Consider the following 13,895-nt stretch of genomic DNA (forward strand, 5'->3'; position numbering starts at 1 on the left):
TCAAGTGCTCTAAATGTGCAAGGTGCTTAAAACTATAATTCAAATATTTTTGTTTTGTTGCTTTTCAACCCTCAAGGTGTATAAGAAAGCTATGCTTCACCTCTTGCCGACACCAGCTAAATCCCATTATACATTTAATCTACGGGACTTTTCACGAGTTATCCTCGGCTGCTTACTAATTAAAAAGGATTCAGTTGTAAGTAAGCACACAATGGTTCGTCTCTTTGTGCATGAAGTATTTCGGGTATTTTATGATCGTCTCGTAGATGACACAGATAGAGCTTGGTTGTTCAAACTGACAAAAGAGATTCTGAGAGAACATTTCAAAGAAGCATTTGATTCAGTATTTGCCCACCTGAGAAAAGAAAATGCACCTGTAAGTATTCACTTTTTCATTATAACAAACTGTACTCTCTTGCTCTCTTTTACCCGTCCCCACAGTATGCATATCTACATCTTCTTTTTGGTTTATGTGTAACCCATACATGAGAATGTTTCCGTATGTGAAGATCATTCATAATATTCTAGATCTGAACCAACTTATTTTGATAGGAGCTCATTTTCTTCTTTATGCACGTCAGTATATTTTCTTTCTGCTTTATCTCAGTTCATTTTTATCCACCAACTTCATAGATTCTTTTCATTTCTTCAAAGGTGTCTGCCTGTGTACACACAAAAGGTTTAATGGGTCCAAAGTTACAACATAAGAAATACGCCCCCTGTAGAACTATCGTTTTCCCTATAATTACTCTTAGTGTCAGTTCTTAGAAAAAATGTACATTATTGTACTCTGTAAGTAGTATTTTACCCGTAACTTTCAACACTGAAACAATGGAGCATTTGTAGCCAGATTGCTATCATACTTCCCATTCTGAATGAGAACTTGAAAAATATCTCATGGCCTTCTGTAGATTTCAAGTAAAACATGCAACAGAGCAAATCACATCTCATTACCTGGAATATTCACAATATTCCTACTATTCCCACATCTTCCTGTTCAAATAATCCACATGGGAACTCGGAACATAATTTGCTCATGGCTGCCATTATGCAATATCAATCTTTTGCATGAGAGAAACTTCCCAAGATGACTGAAAGAAATCTATCATGAATATCTGCAACCTTGATATTCCCTGATAGCACACTAGGCCTCTGCCTCAGGCTTAGTGTTTGAGGCCTTGAGTTTGAGGCTGTGTCCTTGAGGGGAGTGGAGCTTAGGCCATGTGCTTGAGGGGCGGAGCTTCAGCTGGTGAACTCTTCTTGGGTAGAGCCCTGATTCTTGAAATGTGTTAGAAAGTGGAGTGTTTGCTTCTTGTTTAATGGCTAGGCTCTTGTTTGTAAGGTAGCATGTGCAGTGTCAAGAACAGGAATCTCTCAGAAACCTAGAGAAGGAGTTATGTGAGGTGTTTTGAGAAGAGGGACAAGAGTTCTGTAAAAAGCTCTGCTTGGTAACTTAAGTCACCAGGATATGAAGCAGGGAGTTGTTGTTGCAGTCACATGCTTAATTACTTAGGCGATCCCTCGTAGTTCGAGGACGATTGTCTTCCATCTCTGGTGTCTTGGGGGTGGGTTCTTAGGTGGCTGAAGAGACCTATTCTTGATCTGCATGTTCTCCCGCAGTGAGGACATCGGTTTCCAGGTGGAAGGCGGTCTCGGTCAGGGTTAGCTTGACGCTCCTTCCTCTTAGCACGTTTCTCCCTTAAGCCATCCATTCGTGCCTCTTCGAACTCTGCAGCACTGCTGGTCACAGCTGACTTCCAATTAGAGCGCTCAAGGGCCAAGGCTTCCCAGTTCTCAGTGTCTATGCCACAGTTTTTAAGGTTGGCTTTAAGCCCATCTTTAAATCTCTTTTCCTGCCCACCAACATGACGTTTCCAGTTTTTGAGTTCAGAGCAGAGCAACTGCTTTGGGAGACGGTGATCGGGCATTCGGACAACATGGCCAGTCCAGCGGAGTTGATGGCATAGGAGCATCGCTTCAATGCTGCTGGTCTTTGCTTCTTCCAGCACGCTGACATTTGTCCGCCTGTCTTCCCAAGAGATTTGCAGGATTTTTCTGAGGCAACGCTGATGGAAACGCACCAGGAGTTTGGTGTGATGTCTGTAGACCGTCCACGTTTCGCAGGCGTAGAGCAGGGTTGGGAGGACAATGGCTTTATAAACAAGCATCTTGGTATCTCTACGGATGTCCCGGTCATCAAACACTCTCTGCTTCATACGGAAAAATGCTGCACTCGCAGAGCACAGGCGGTGTTGTATTTCAGTGTCGATGTTGACTTTTGTGGAGAGGTGGCTGCCAAGGTAGCGGAAATAGTCAGCATTTTCTAATGTTACACCGTTAAGCTGTATTCCTGGCTTTGCAGAGGGATTAGCTGGTGCCTGTTGGAAGAGCACTTTGGTTTTCTCGATATTCAGTGAGAGGCCGAGCTTCTCGTGTGCTTCTGCGAAGGTGTTTAGAGTGGCTTGTAGGTCTTCCTCTGAATGCGCGCAGACTACGTTGTCATCAGCATATTGAAGTTCTGTAACAGATGTTGTGGTGACCTTGGTTTTGGCTTTCAGTCTGCTGAGGTTAAATAGCTTGCCATCTGTCCGATAGATGATTTCCATACCGGTGGGAAGCTTCCCATCAACAAGGTGAAGTATCATAGCGATGAAGATGGAAAATAAGGTAGGGGCAATAACACATCCCTGCTTGACACCTGATTCCACCTGATTCCACCTGATTCAGGCGCACTTTAAACTAGATCCACTGGGGGAGGGGAACAACAGCCTGGCGAACACTATATTACCCACAACTACAGGGAACCGCCAAAAGGCTAAACGGAGGGCTGCACAAACACAGCAAGGACCAAGTACAGAGAGCACAATAATCCCAAATAAACAGCTCAAGGGGAGGTCACAGGGGCTTACATGTCTTTACACTAATGCTCAGAGCATGGGAAATAAGCAAGACGAACTCCAACTCTTAGCACAGCAGCACACATACGATGTCATAGGCATCACTGAAACCTGGTGGGATGACTCCCATCACTGGAATTTAACCATTGAGGGCTATAACCTCTTTCACAGAAATAGAACAAAGGGGAGAGGAGGGGGAGTAGCTTTATATGTCAAAAACAGTTACGTTGCAGAAGAAATGCAAGACTGTAATCCGGGAAACCAGCTTGAAAGCATCTGGATAAGAATCAAGGGAACCGGGACTCAAAAAGGTATGGGAGAAATATAAGCCATACTTATATAGGAAAATACCGAGGTGGATTTCTCCTCTGGAGGCCAACCAAAGAAAAATCCTTGGATGGGAACGATGGCCAACATATAATGAAATTCTAACAAAAAGAGGGAATCAATTCCAATTGAAAGAACAAGAGGACTTAAAAAGGATTTACCCCAACCTAACCTGGTTCCAATATTTACAATTAAAAGAACAATTTGGGAAAGATAATAAAATTGGCTTTAACGAAAAGGAAACAATCTGGGACAAGCTGCTAAGGAACAGGAAAAAAAGTATAACAATTTTATATAATACATTGCTAGAATGGTCGACGGAGACGGAAGCAGTGAAGACATGCATGACAAAATGGGCCAGAAATATAGGAAGACAGATTAAATTTGACGAATGGGAACAAATTTGGAATGTTAAATTAAAGTATACATACGCGACAGATTTGAAAGAAAACTGGCTCAAAATCTTTCACAGGTGGTATATCACACCGGAAAAACTAGGCCGAATGTATCCCAATGTCCAAAACAAATGTTGGAAGTGTGAAAACCAGGCGGGCTCTTTTTACCATGCATGGTGGTCATGCGAGGTAACTCAGAAATATTGGAAAATAATACATGCCGAGACACAGAAAATAATTAAAAAATCTTTTCCTTTAAAACCAGAATATTACCTCCTAGGAATAACCGACAAAGACACGAAGTTCAATAGAAATGAAGACATACTGTTTACTTATCAGTCAACAGCAGCGAGAATTTTATTGGCAAAATATTGGAAAATACAAGCTATACCAAGCATAGAAGAGTGGATCGCAAAAATGGATGAAATACACGATATGGATTCATTAACATTCCTGATCAAACAACATAATGGGCGACCAATGAAATGCACAGATTGGTCAAGTTACATAGAATACAAGCAACAAAGGAACAGGAACTAACTAATCAAAAAAGTATTTAGATTAACAAACTTTGTTCGGTACACCAGAAAAAGGAAATAAATCCTACCCAGTACGATAGGAAGAATTGTAATAATAGCAAATTACACCGAAGTGATGAGGATGGAAGACTGGGAAAAAATTCCCCCCACCCCCCCTTTTTTTCCCACCATTAATCCTTGACCCCCCCCCCATTTTTTTTCTCTTTCCTTTCTCTTTCCTCCCTTTCTTTTATTGAACTGTGTACAAAATATTCAATAAAAATTTATCAAAAAAAAAAAGACCTTGTCGTGGGTGTCTACTACAGACCTCCAAGTCAGGATGAAGGACTTGATGAAGCTTTCTGTCAACAGCTGACCAAACAGGCACAAAGAAGAGATATAGTAGTCATGGGCGATTTCAATTATCCCGATATCTGCTGGAAAACAAACTCGGCCAAGAGTACAAAGTCCAACAAATTCCTCACTTGCCTTGCAGACAATTTTATGGTCCAGAAGGTAGAAGAGGCAACAAGGGGATCAGCAACTCTTGATCTAATCTTAACAAATGTGGAAGACCTGATCAATACAGTTGAAGTGGTTGGATCCTTAGGGGCAAGTGACCATGTGCTCCTGCCGTTTGCAGTACAAAGAAATGCTGAATCTAAGACAAGTCAAACACGCATTCTGGACTTTAAGAGAGCTGACTTCCAAAAAATGAAGGAATTACTGAGCGGCATCCCATGGACGCCAATATTAAAAAACAAGGGAGTTAAGGATGGATGGGAGTTTTTCAAAAGTGAAATACTCAAGGCGCAAATGCAAACAGTGCCAACAAAGAAGAAAAATAAGACAAATGCAAAGAAGCCAGAATGGATGTCCAAAGAACTTCTAACTGAGCTAAAGCTCAAAAGTGACATGCACAAGAAGTGGAAATCACCAAAGAAGAATTCAAACGTATAACCAGCACCTGTAGGGAAAAGGTTCGCAAGGCTAAAGCGCAAAATGAGCTCAGGCTTGCCAGGGACATAAAAAACAACAAAAAAGGTTTTTTTGCTTACGTTGGTAGAAAAAGGAAGAAAAAGGAGCCGATAGGGCCACTGCAAGGAGAAGATGGGGTGATGGTGACAGGGGATAGGGAAAAGGCAGAACTGCTTAATGCCTTCTTTCTCGGTCTTCTCACAAAAAGAAAGCCATCTTCAACCTCAGCAACATGGAATGGATGAAGGATTGGGGGAAATCCAACCCCAAATAGGGAAACAAGTTGTCCAGGAACACCTGGCCACTCTAAACGAATTCAAGTCCCCAGGGGCAGATCAGCTACATCCAAGAGTATTGAAGGAACTAGCGGAAGTTATTTCAGAACCACTGGCAATCATCTTCGAGAGTTCTTGGAGAACGGGAGAAGTCCCAGCAGATTGGAGGAGGGCAAATGTGGTCCCTATCTTCAAGAAGGGAAAAAAGAACGACCCAAACAATTACCGTCCAGTCAGCCTCACATCAATACCAGGCAAGATTCTGGAAAAGATCATTAAGGAAGTGGTCTGCAAACACTTAGAAACAAATGCGGTCATTGCTAATAGTCAACACGGATTTACCAATAACATGTCATGCCAGACTAATCTGATCTCTTTTTTCGATAGAGTTACGAGTTGGGTCGATACAGGGAATGCCGTGGATGTAGCGTACCTGGATTTCAGTAAGGCCTTCGACAAAGTCCCCCACGAACTTCTGGCAAACAAACTAGTAAAATGTGGGCTAGACAAAACTACGGTTAGGTGGATCTGTAATTGGCTAAGCGAACGAACCCAAAGGGTGTTCACCAATGCGTCGTCTTCATCATGGAAAGAAGTGACAAGTGGAGTGCCGCAGGGCTCCGTCCTGGGCCCGGTTCTGTTCAACATCTTTATTAATGACTTAGACGAAGGGTTAGAAGGCATGATCATCAAGTTTGCAGATGACACCAAACTCGGAAGGATAGCTAACACTCCAGAAGACAGGAGCAGAATTCAAAACGATCTTGACAGACTAGAGAGATGGGCCGAAACTAACAAAATGAAGTTCAACAGGGACAAATGCAAGATACTTCACTTCGGCAGAAAAAATGGAAATCAAAGATACAGAATGGGGGACGCCTGGCTTGACAGCAGTGTGTGCGAAAAAGACCTTGGAGTCCTCGTGGACAACAAGTTAACCATGAGCCTACAATGTGATGCGGCAGCTAAAAAAGCCAACGGGATTCTGGCCTGCATCAATAGGGGTATAGCGTCTAGATCCAGGGAAGTCATGCTCCCCCTCTATTCTGCCTTGGTCAGACCACACCTGGAATACTGTGTCCAATTTTGGGCACCGCAGTTGAAGGGAGAAGTTGACAAGCTGGAAAGCGTCCAGAGGAGGGCGACTAAAATGATTAAGGGTCTGGAGAACAAGCCCTATGAGGAGAGGCTTAAAGAGCTGGGCATGTTTAGCCTACAGAAGAGAAGGCTGAGAGGAGACATGATAGCCATGTACAAATACGTGAGGGGAAGTCATAGGCAGGAGGGAGCAAGCTTAATTTCTGCTGCCCTGCAGACTAGGACACGGAACAATGGCTTCAAACTACAGGAAAGGAGATTCCACCTGAACATCAGGAAGAACTTCCTCACTGTGAGGGCTGTTCGGCAGTGGAACTCTCTCCCCCAGAGTGTGGTGGAGGCTCCTTCTTTGGAAGCTTTTAAGCAGAGGCTGGATGGCCATCTGTCGGGGGTGCTTTGAATGCGATTTCCTGCTTCTTAGCAGGCGGTTGGACTAGATGGCCCATGAGGTCTCTTCCAACTCTACTATTCTATGATTCTATGATTCTATGAAATGGGTCACTTTGGGAGCCGTTGCTGTCCAAGACTGTTGCCTTCATGTTATCATGGAGGAGCCGCAGGATGTTCACAAATTTGTCAGGGCACCCGATTTTTTGGAGGATGGTCCAGAGAGCGCTGCGATTCACTGTGTCGAATGCCTTTACAAGGTAAATGAATGCCATGTACAGAGGTTGGTTTTGTTCCCTGCATTTTTCTTGGAGCTGTCGTGCAGTGAAGATCATGTCCACTGTTCCTCTGGAGGGACGGAAGGGATGGTTGCCTGTTGGTTTTTGGCAAGGTTAATTCGGAGGGTCGAGAGTTGTTCATTGATGCCAGTGGGTGCCTCAGTCAGGTGCTTCACCAGGTCATTTCTAATAGCAAAGCCAACTCCATGTATTCTTCGTTCTTCTTCAGGCAGTCCCTTCCAGAAGAAGGTGTAGCCTCCTTTTTCTTCCTTCAGCTGTCCCTCTCCGGGTCTCCTGAAGTGCTGCTATGTCGATCTTAAAGCGTCCCAGCTCCCTTGCAATGATAGCAGTCCTGTGTTCAGGGTGTTCACTGTCAGTGTTATCCAACAGTGTCGGTACGTTCCATGTTCCAAAGTTCATTTCTCTTTTTTGGCCGCAGAGTGGTGACCCCTCTGGACGCGGCAGTCCAGTCAGGGTAAGAGAGGCAGACTATGTTTTGGGCACCTTTTCTAGCCCCTTCCCTGTGTGGGGTGAGCAGAGGGGATCCTAAAAAGGGCTGCTCGGTCCTTGAGGTAGAACGACTGAGTCCATATCCACTGCCCATGTGCCAGTCTGTGACTAGGGGCTTCCAGATTTCACAGTCCTGCCCCCGTCGCCACTCACTGACTTTTGTAGGTTTGTTTTTATTTTTGTTGGAAGACGCCTGTGCGTGATTTTTTTTAATGTGTGGAGGTCGGTGCACGGCCGGTCAACACACAGTCTTCACAGAATGAGGTCCCAGCAATGGTGTGGTTAACACAACGAGAGTGGCTTCTCAGTCTGTTGCAGCGTTCATCCGCCTTCCCTCGATGGATTGTCACCTTGTTGCGGTGAGGGGGCTTGCGTGTTCCGATGAACCTGTGGGCACAACCACTGGAGTCATGCACTCCCAGGAGTGGCCGCAGGGGAGGTTCCAGACCAAGCACAATCCGAAGACCCAAAGCCCTCAATGGCGGAGCAGGCGGAGGATAACTTGGTACATGTTACAACGGCTGTGAAGGCGGATTAAGGCTGCAACAATCACATGCAGGCACTGTGGGATGTTCATCTTCTTGACGGAACATTTTGCAAGCTACATCTGCAGCAAGTGCAAACAGGGTGCTTCGATGGTCCAGCAACTGGAGGCCCGACTTGCTTGACTTAAGGACATTAGGGAACATGAATTCTTCTTGGGCACAGCCCAACAGACTGTTCATGCACAACGCACATTGAATGAGGAAGTTTGGCTATGAGGAAGTCATTTCAAATGTAGAGAATGCTGATGCTTGTAGGAATATCACACTTAGAAGGAGGAGGTGGACTAGGCATCATTCTGTGAATCTAGTGTTACACATTGAAGTTCTCTAACCAGTAACAGATGATGAGGCAGTAGAACATATTAAGGAAGATGAGAGCTTCTTAGATACAACTGAGTGGGTTCTCATTGACGAATATATGTGGGACGTTTCTGGGGAGGAGTACAGTTCACAAACACAGAATCTGAAGTTGCAGAATGCAGTAGAGGCTCTTTTCCCAATCAGACAGTGCAAAACAAGAACACATTGGGAACCTCCTTTAAGCCGGGAGAGCGCTGTGCATGATGGGAACTGTAGTTTGGAGCTCTGGGAACACATCAGCCCCTCCCCCCGTGTCCACAGATCCTGCACCTATGGATTCAAGCCTTCATGGTTTGACCATGTATTTTTTTTCAAATCCAAGTCAGACCGTTTCAAGTTATAGGTTTGAGATTGTATTTTGGCAAGTGTTCTTATTTTATATGTAGTTAGGGAAATAGGGGAGCTCCCGGTGGCGCAATGGGTTAAACTGCAGAGCTACTGAACTTACTGACCAAAAGGTTGGCGGTTCGAATCCGGGGAGCGGAGTGAACTCCCACTATTAACCCCAGCTTCTGCCAACTTAGCAGTTCGACAACATGCAAATGTGAGTAGATCAATAGGTACCGCTTCTGTAGGAAGGTAATGGCACTCCATACAGTCATGCTAGCCACATGACTTAGGAGATGTTTATGGACAACACCGGCTCTTCAGCTTAGAAATGGAGATGAGCACCATCTCCCAGAGTTGGACACAACTAGACTTAATGTCAGGGGAAACCTTTACCTTTACCCTTGGGGAAATGGAAGTTAGTGCTTCATCAATAAGATGAGATGGATTTTGATTTATGAAAGGTTATACCACATAAATCTGTTGTCATTGGATCATTGTTATTCTTCCAGAAGCAGGCTATTGATGTCTTTTTGATGTGCTCCTAATTACTTTTGAAACAGAATACAGTAGAGTCTCACTTATCCAACACTCGCTTATCCAACGTTCTGGATTATCCAATGCATTTTTGTAGTCAATGTTTTCAATACATCGTGATATTTTGGTGCTAAATTCGTAAATACAGTAATTACAACATAGCATTACTGCCTATTGAACTACTTTTTCTGTCAAATTTGTTGTTAAACATGATGTTTTGGTGCTTAATTCGTAAAATCATAACCTAATTTGATGTGTAATAGGCTTTTCCTTAATCCCTCCTTATTATCCAACATATTCACTTATCCAACGTTCTGCCGGCCCGTTTATGTTGGATAAGTGAGATTCTACTGTATATGCTATATATTTTCTGTTCAAAGGTAACTGAAGAAGATTTGAGAAATCTGTTGTTTGGAGACTACATGAATCCTGATCTTGAAGGAGATGAAAGAATTTATTTTGAAATTCCAGATATACAGATGTTCAATGACATTGTGGATCTCTGTTTGGATGAGTATAACCAAACCCACAAAACAAGAATGAACCTTGTCATTTTTAGGTGCGTAAACAAACTATAAATTAATTACCTCAGTTACTGTTTCAGTGACATTCTGTTTTAGGATTTGTACAATTTGTTCCTATTTAGAATTATGCCTTTTATGTTTCTTCTGAGGATGCTTGCTCCCAGATGATTAATCAGGCTGATTCCACCAGCAAAACGGTGGCTGTCCATCGACCATTTTTTCATAGCTCCTACAACATGTCACCTTTTCTGGTGCAGTAAGATCTCAGAAATGAATGGAACATGAGTTTTGTGTATTGTAGCCAATACACAAAATACTCATTGGCTAACGGGAGGCAGGGTGCTTCCTTCTGATTGGACCAAAGCTCTCAAGGGGGAGGGCGCTCGCTTGCTCGCTCACTTACTGGGCGGAGCAGCCTTCCTTCTTCCCTGGCTGCAGGAGCAGAGGCAGCCAAGACAACATGGCAGACACAAAGCAAGGGGCCCGCCGGCACTGGTAAGAAAGGCTTCATTCTCCCGGGGGCTTGCAAAGGGGAGAAAGGCCACTTAACTATTAAAAGCAGCAACGGGGTGGGTAAATAAATAAATAAATAATTTCCCGCGAAACAGCGAGTCTACGATAAGCAAACTGTGAAGTAGCGGGGGAATACTCTTCAGTTTCACTTCAGCAATGATATGTAAAAAAATGGAAGCGAAACTATTCAGCTATTTAACATTATTTTTGTTCCTGGGTTATAAATGTCATTTCCTAATTGGCTCTATCATAAAAACATGGACAAAGTTTACTAAACTGCAAAAACTGGGTTTTTGCGGAACATCCTGCAGCACATTTTGCTATAGTTTTTATTGAACATCCCATGGAATCTCAACCAATTCAACATAGTTTGTGGCATCCACAAAAAGGAAGTTTTTGTGGATGCCACAGCCCGGGCTGTGGCGCAGGCAGGAGAGCAAGCCAGTGCAATTAACTGCAATGAATCACTCTGACCAGGAGGTCATGAGTTCGAGCCCCGCTCGGAGCCTATGTTTGTTTGTCTTTGTTCTATGTTAAAAGGCCTTGAATGTTTGCCTATATGTGTAATGTGATCCGCCCTGAGTCCCCTTCGGGGTGAGAAGGGCGGAATATAAATGCTGTAAATAAATAAATAAATAATTCTGGAGTATAACAACTACTTTCAGAGTAAGTACCTCACAATTAAACAGGAAATAACACTTTCAAACCAGGAACAGGTTTTTTTTCTTAAGATTTTGTTACATAATGTAATCACACAACTAATATGAGCAGAAAACACCAATATGATTGTGGATTGCTTCTCTGCACTTTCACAAAATGAATCTTCATGGTATGTAGCAACACCTCGTTTTCTGTTACATCCAAAATAAAAAAATATGAATTACTTCTCAAGAGTATGAGCTAAAATATCAAATAAGGATCTCAGCCCCACATAATTTTATTTATAGCACAAAATATAGGAGAAAGACTAAAAATATTAGTTAGATACTTTTGCCAGACCAAACTGACATTTCTCCATTTGCTTACTTGTTTATGTATTATGAAGTAGAGAAAAAAGGATGGAACTAGTACAATCATAAACCAAGAAAACCTTGCTTTATGATTGATATTTATTGTGTATATGGAAAACCAACAAAGAAAATGTAAAAATGAAATTATTCAACTTTAAATATTTTTAATTAAAATGCGTGTGTGTGTGTGTGTGTGTGTGTGTGTGTGATAGGTATGTGCTAGAACATTTGTCTCGCATCTGCCGAGTGCTAAAACAATCAGGAGGTAATGCCTTACTTGTTGGAATGGGAGGAAGTGGACGCCAGTCAATGACTCGTTTGGCAACATCCATGGCAAAAATGAGTATTTTCCAACCAGAAATCTCCAAGAGCTATGGAATGAATGAATGGAGAGAAGATGTAAAGGTCAGTATGCCCTCTGAAAAAGAAGATAAACTATACAGTATATGCTTGTGCAAGTGTTTGCCTCTGTCTCTGGTTGATTTTAGATGTCTTTCATAGATGAGGAGAGAGAAATGGACAAATACCTGAAGAAATATCCCACCCCCCACCCCTCCCACACACACTAAGGAAGGAACTAATTAGTTATACATTTAAATGAAATTAGGTCATTTAAGAGAACTCAGAAAGTTTTGAAACTGGTTATGAAATGCTTTGATTGTGTACTTATTTTTTATTCCTTTTAGACTCTTTTTAGGAGCGCAGGTGTAAAGGGCTTGAAAACAGTATTTCTAATCACAGACACACAAATTAAAGATGAAGGGTTTTTGGAAGATGTTGACAGTGTGCTTAATACTGGTGAAGTGCCCAACCTTTTTGCAGCTGATGAAAAACAAGAAGTTATGGAGGTATCCATTATTTTTATAGCAAACTTAGGTATATTCGACTGAGTTGTAGATTGTTCCTTCTACCATATTACCTACCTTGAGCAATGATTTTAGGATGGCTGACAGAGGAATCAATTCCCCAGTCTATGGATGAAAAATAAATTTCTAAAACTTTCCAATTCTATTTGCTCTTTAGGTTTAAAAACAATTAATGGTCAGCAAGGCTGTAATTAAGCTATTGAGGAATGGCGGGGAGTAAACAGGAGAAATGTCTTTAAAACTTGGAGCTCCAGCCTCATTCACCTGGCACAAGGGGATAATCCACTTGCTGTGGATTGTCCTCAGAGCCGTCTCTAGGTGATTTTGAAGAGCAGGCAAACAGAATTTTTGTGCCACCCCCCCCCCAAATTTTTGCACCCCCCAAACCAATAGCTCTAAAAAAAAACCTGTTGCAACATTCACACAAATAAAAAAACCCCACATGCCTTCCTTCCTACAGACTTCGGTGGAGGAGGTGGTGGAGGTGACAGCGGGCGAGGCCGCAGCAGCCTCCTGGAGAGAGAGCGCACTGCCGGCGCTTCCTTCCAGCACGCACACACTCTTCACCCGCTTCAATCGGCGGAAGGAAGTGCCGATTGAAGTGGGTGGAGAGTGCGTACACCGGCATGCAGGGCGGGGCGGGCACACACCGGGGGGGCCTCCCCCCCCCGCATGCTGGCATATGCACACACTCTGCATCCACTTCAATCAGCATTTACCCGAAGTATGCAATGTTTATACATTCCATTTCTTGTTTCATGTTGTGTAGCTTCCCTTGATTCATACATCTCATGTTGTATGTTCTATAATGCATGCATCTTTGGAGTGTCCTTTCAGCTCTAAGCACATCAACAGCTAAATGTCATTTTGGTTTCAGTCCAGTCGAGTCATTAACCACACCATTACATGCACTTGTCATCTGTTTTTCTCTAGTTGTTAGTTGTGCCTTCCAAAGTGGGAGTCTCATCTTCTGGCACTATATCTTACTTCTTTTTTTATTGTTTCATCATAAGTTTTTCATGGTAATAAATGGTTTACTTGTAACTTTTAATGTTTTGTTTTTTGTCTAGAACACATTTCTTTTTCTAATATTAGTAATGGATACATGTCATTTCATTACTATATTGGTATACTGAGATTAACCATTAACTATTTCAAAAACGTATCTTTTGGATTATGTTATTTCCTCTAATTGCAAGTCACTTGCATATTATGTAGTGCAGTAATAATTAAGTAACTTTTCTCTGACAGTAAATTTGAGTAATAATCATGATGATTACTGATAACAAGTTCTCAGAAACATAATTTCATTATTGTCATCCTATACACTATTTTTATTAGTTTGATTACTTGCCAATATCACATTTTAGAAATATGAAGAGCTTTATATGGGAAGGGTGAGGATAATGTGTCAGTTGTTCTGATTATGCTAACTCTCTTGACCGGTTTCTTCTAGATGTTTATATAGCTTTAGCTAATGCTATGTGTAATCTTGGCTTCTATGTGCGTCTAGCAGTGTCTTCTACTGTGACCTTAGAAATAGGGTATAG

At 42.5% G+C, this 13,895-nt stretch overlaps 1 protein-coding gene and 1 long non-coding RNA gene across 5 annotated transcripts in view; one reads left to right on the forward strand and one right to left on the reverse strand.

The window, feature by feature from the left end:
- Positions 1 to 13,895, forward strand: part of dnah12 (dynein axonemal heavy chain 12) — a 179,347-nt gene that overhangs the window by 72,719 nt on the left and 92,733 nt on the right. For all 4 annotated transcript variants that reach the window (XM_062969868.1, XM_062969870.1, XM_062969869.1 and 1 more), the window contains 4 exons: positions 77 to 376; positions 9,813 to 9,991; positions 11,692 to 11,884; positions 12,166 to 12,327. In XM_062969868.1, coding sequence (XP_062825938.1) covers positions 77 to 376; positions 9,813 to 9,991; positions 11,692 to 11,884; positions 12,166 to 12,327 — 834 coding nt within the window. The remainder of the gene's footprint in view (positions 1 to 76; positions 377 to 9,812; positions 9,992 to 11,691; positions 11,885 to 12,165; positions 12,328 to 13,895) is intronic.
- LOC103277955 (uncharacterized) lies at positions 224 to 11,852 on the reverse strand. The gene is made up of 2 exons (XR_010002603.1): positions 11,757 to 11,852; positions 224 to 662 (listed from the first exon to the last, which is right to left on the reverse strand). It is a non-coding gene; the product is annotated as an uncharacterized LOC103277955 (long non-coding RNA).

This window comes from Anolis carolinensis, chromosome 2 (assembly GCF_035594765.1).
Source record: "Anolis carolinensis isolate JA03-04 chromosome 2, rAnoCar3.1.pri, whole genome shotgun sequence".
NCBI classification, from domain to species: Eukaryota; Metazoa; Chordata; class Lepidosauria; order Squamata; family Dactyloidae; genus Anolis; species Anolis carolinensis.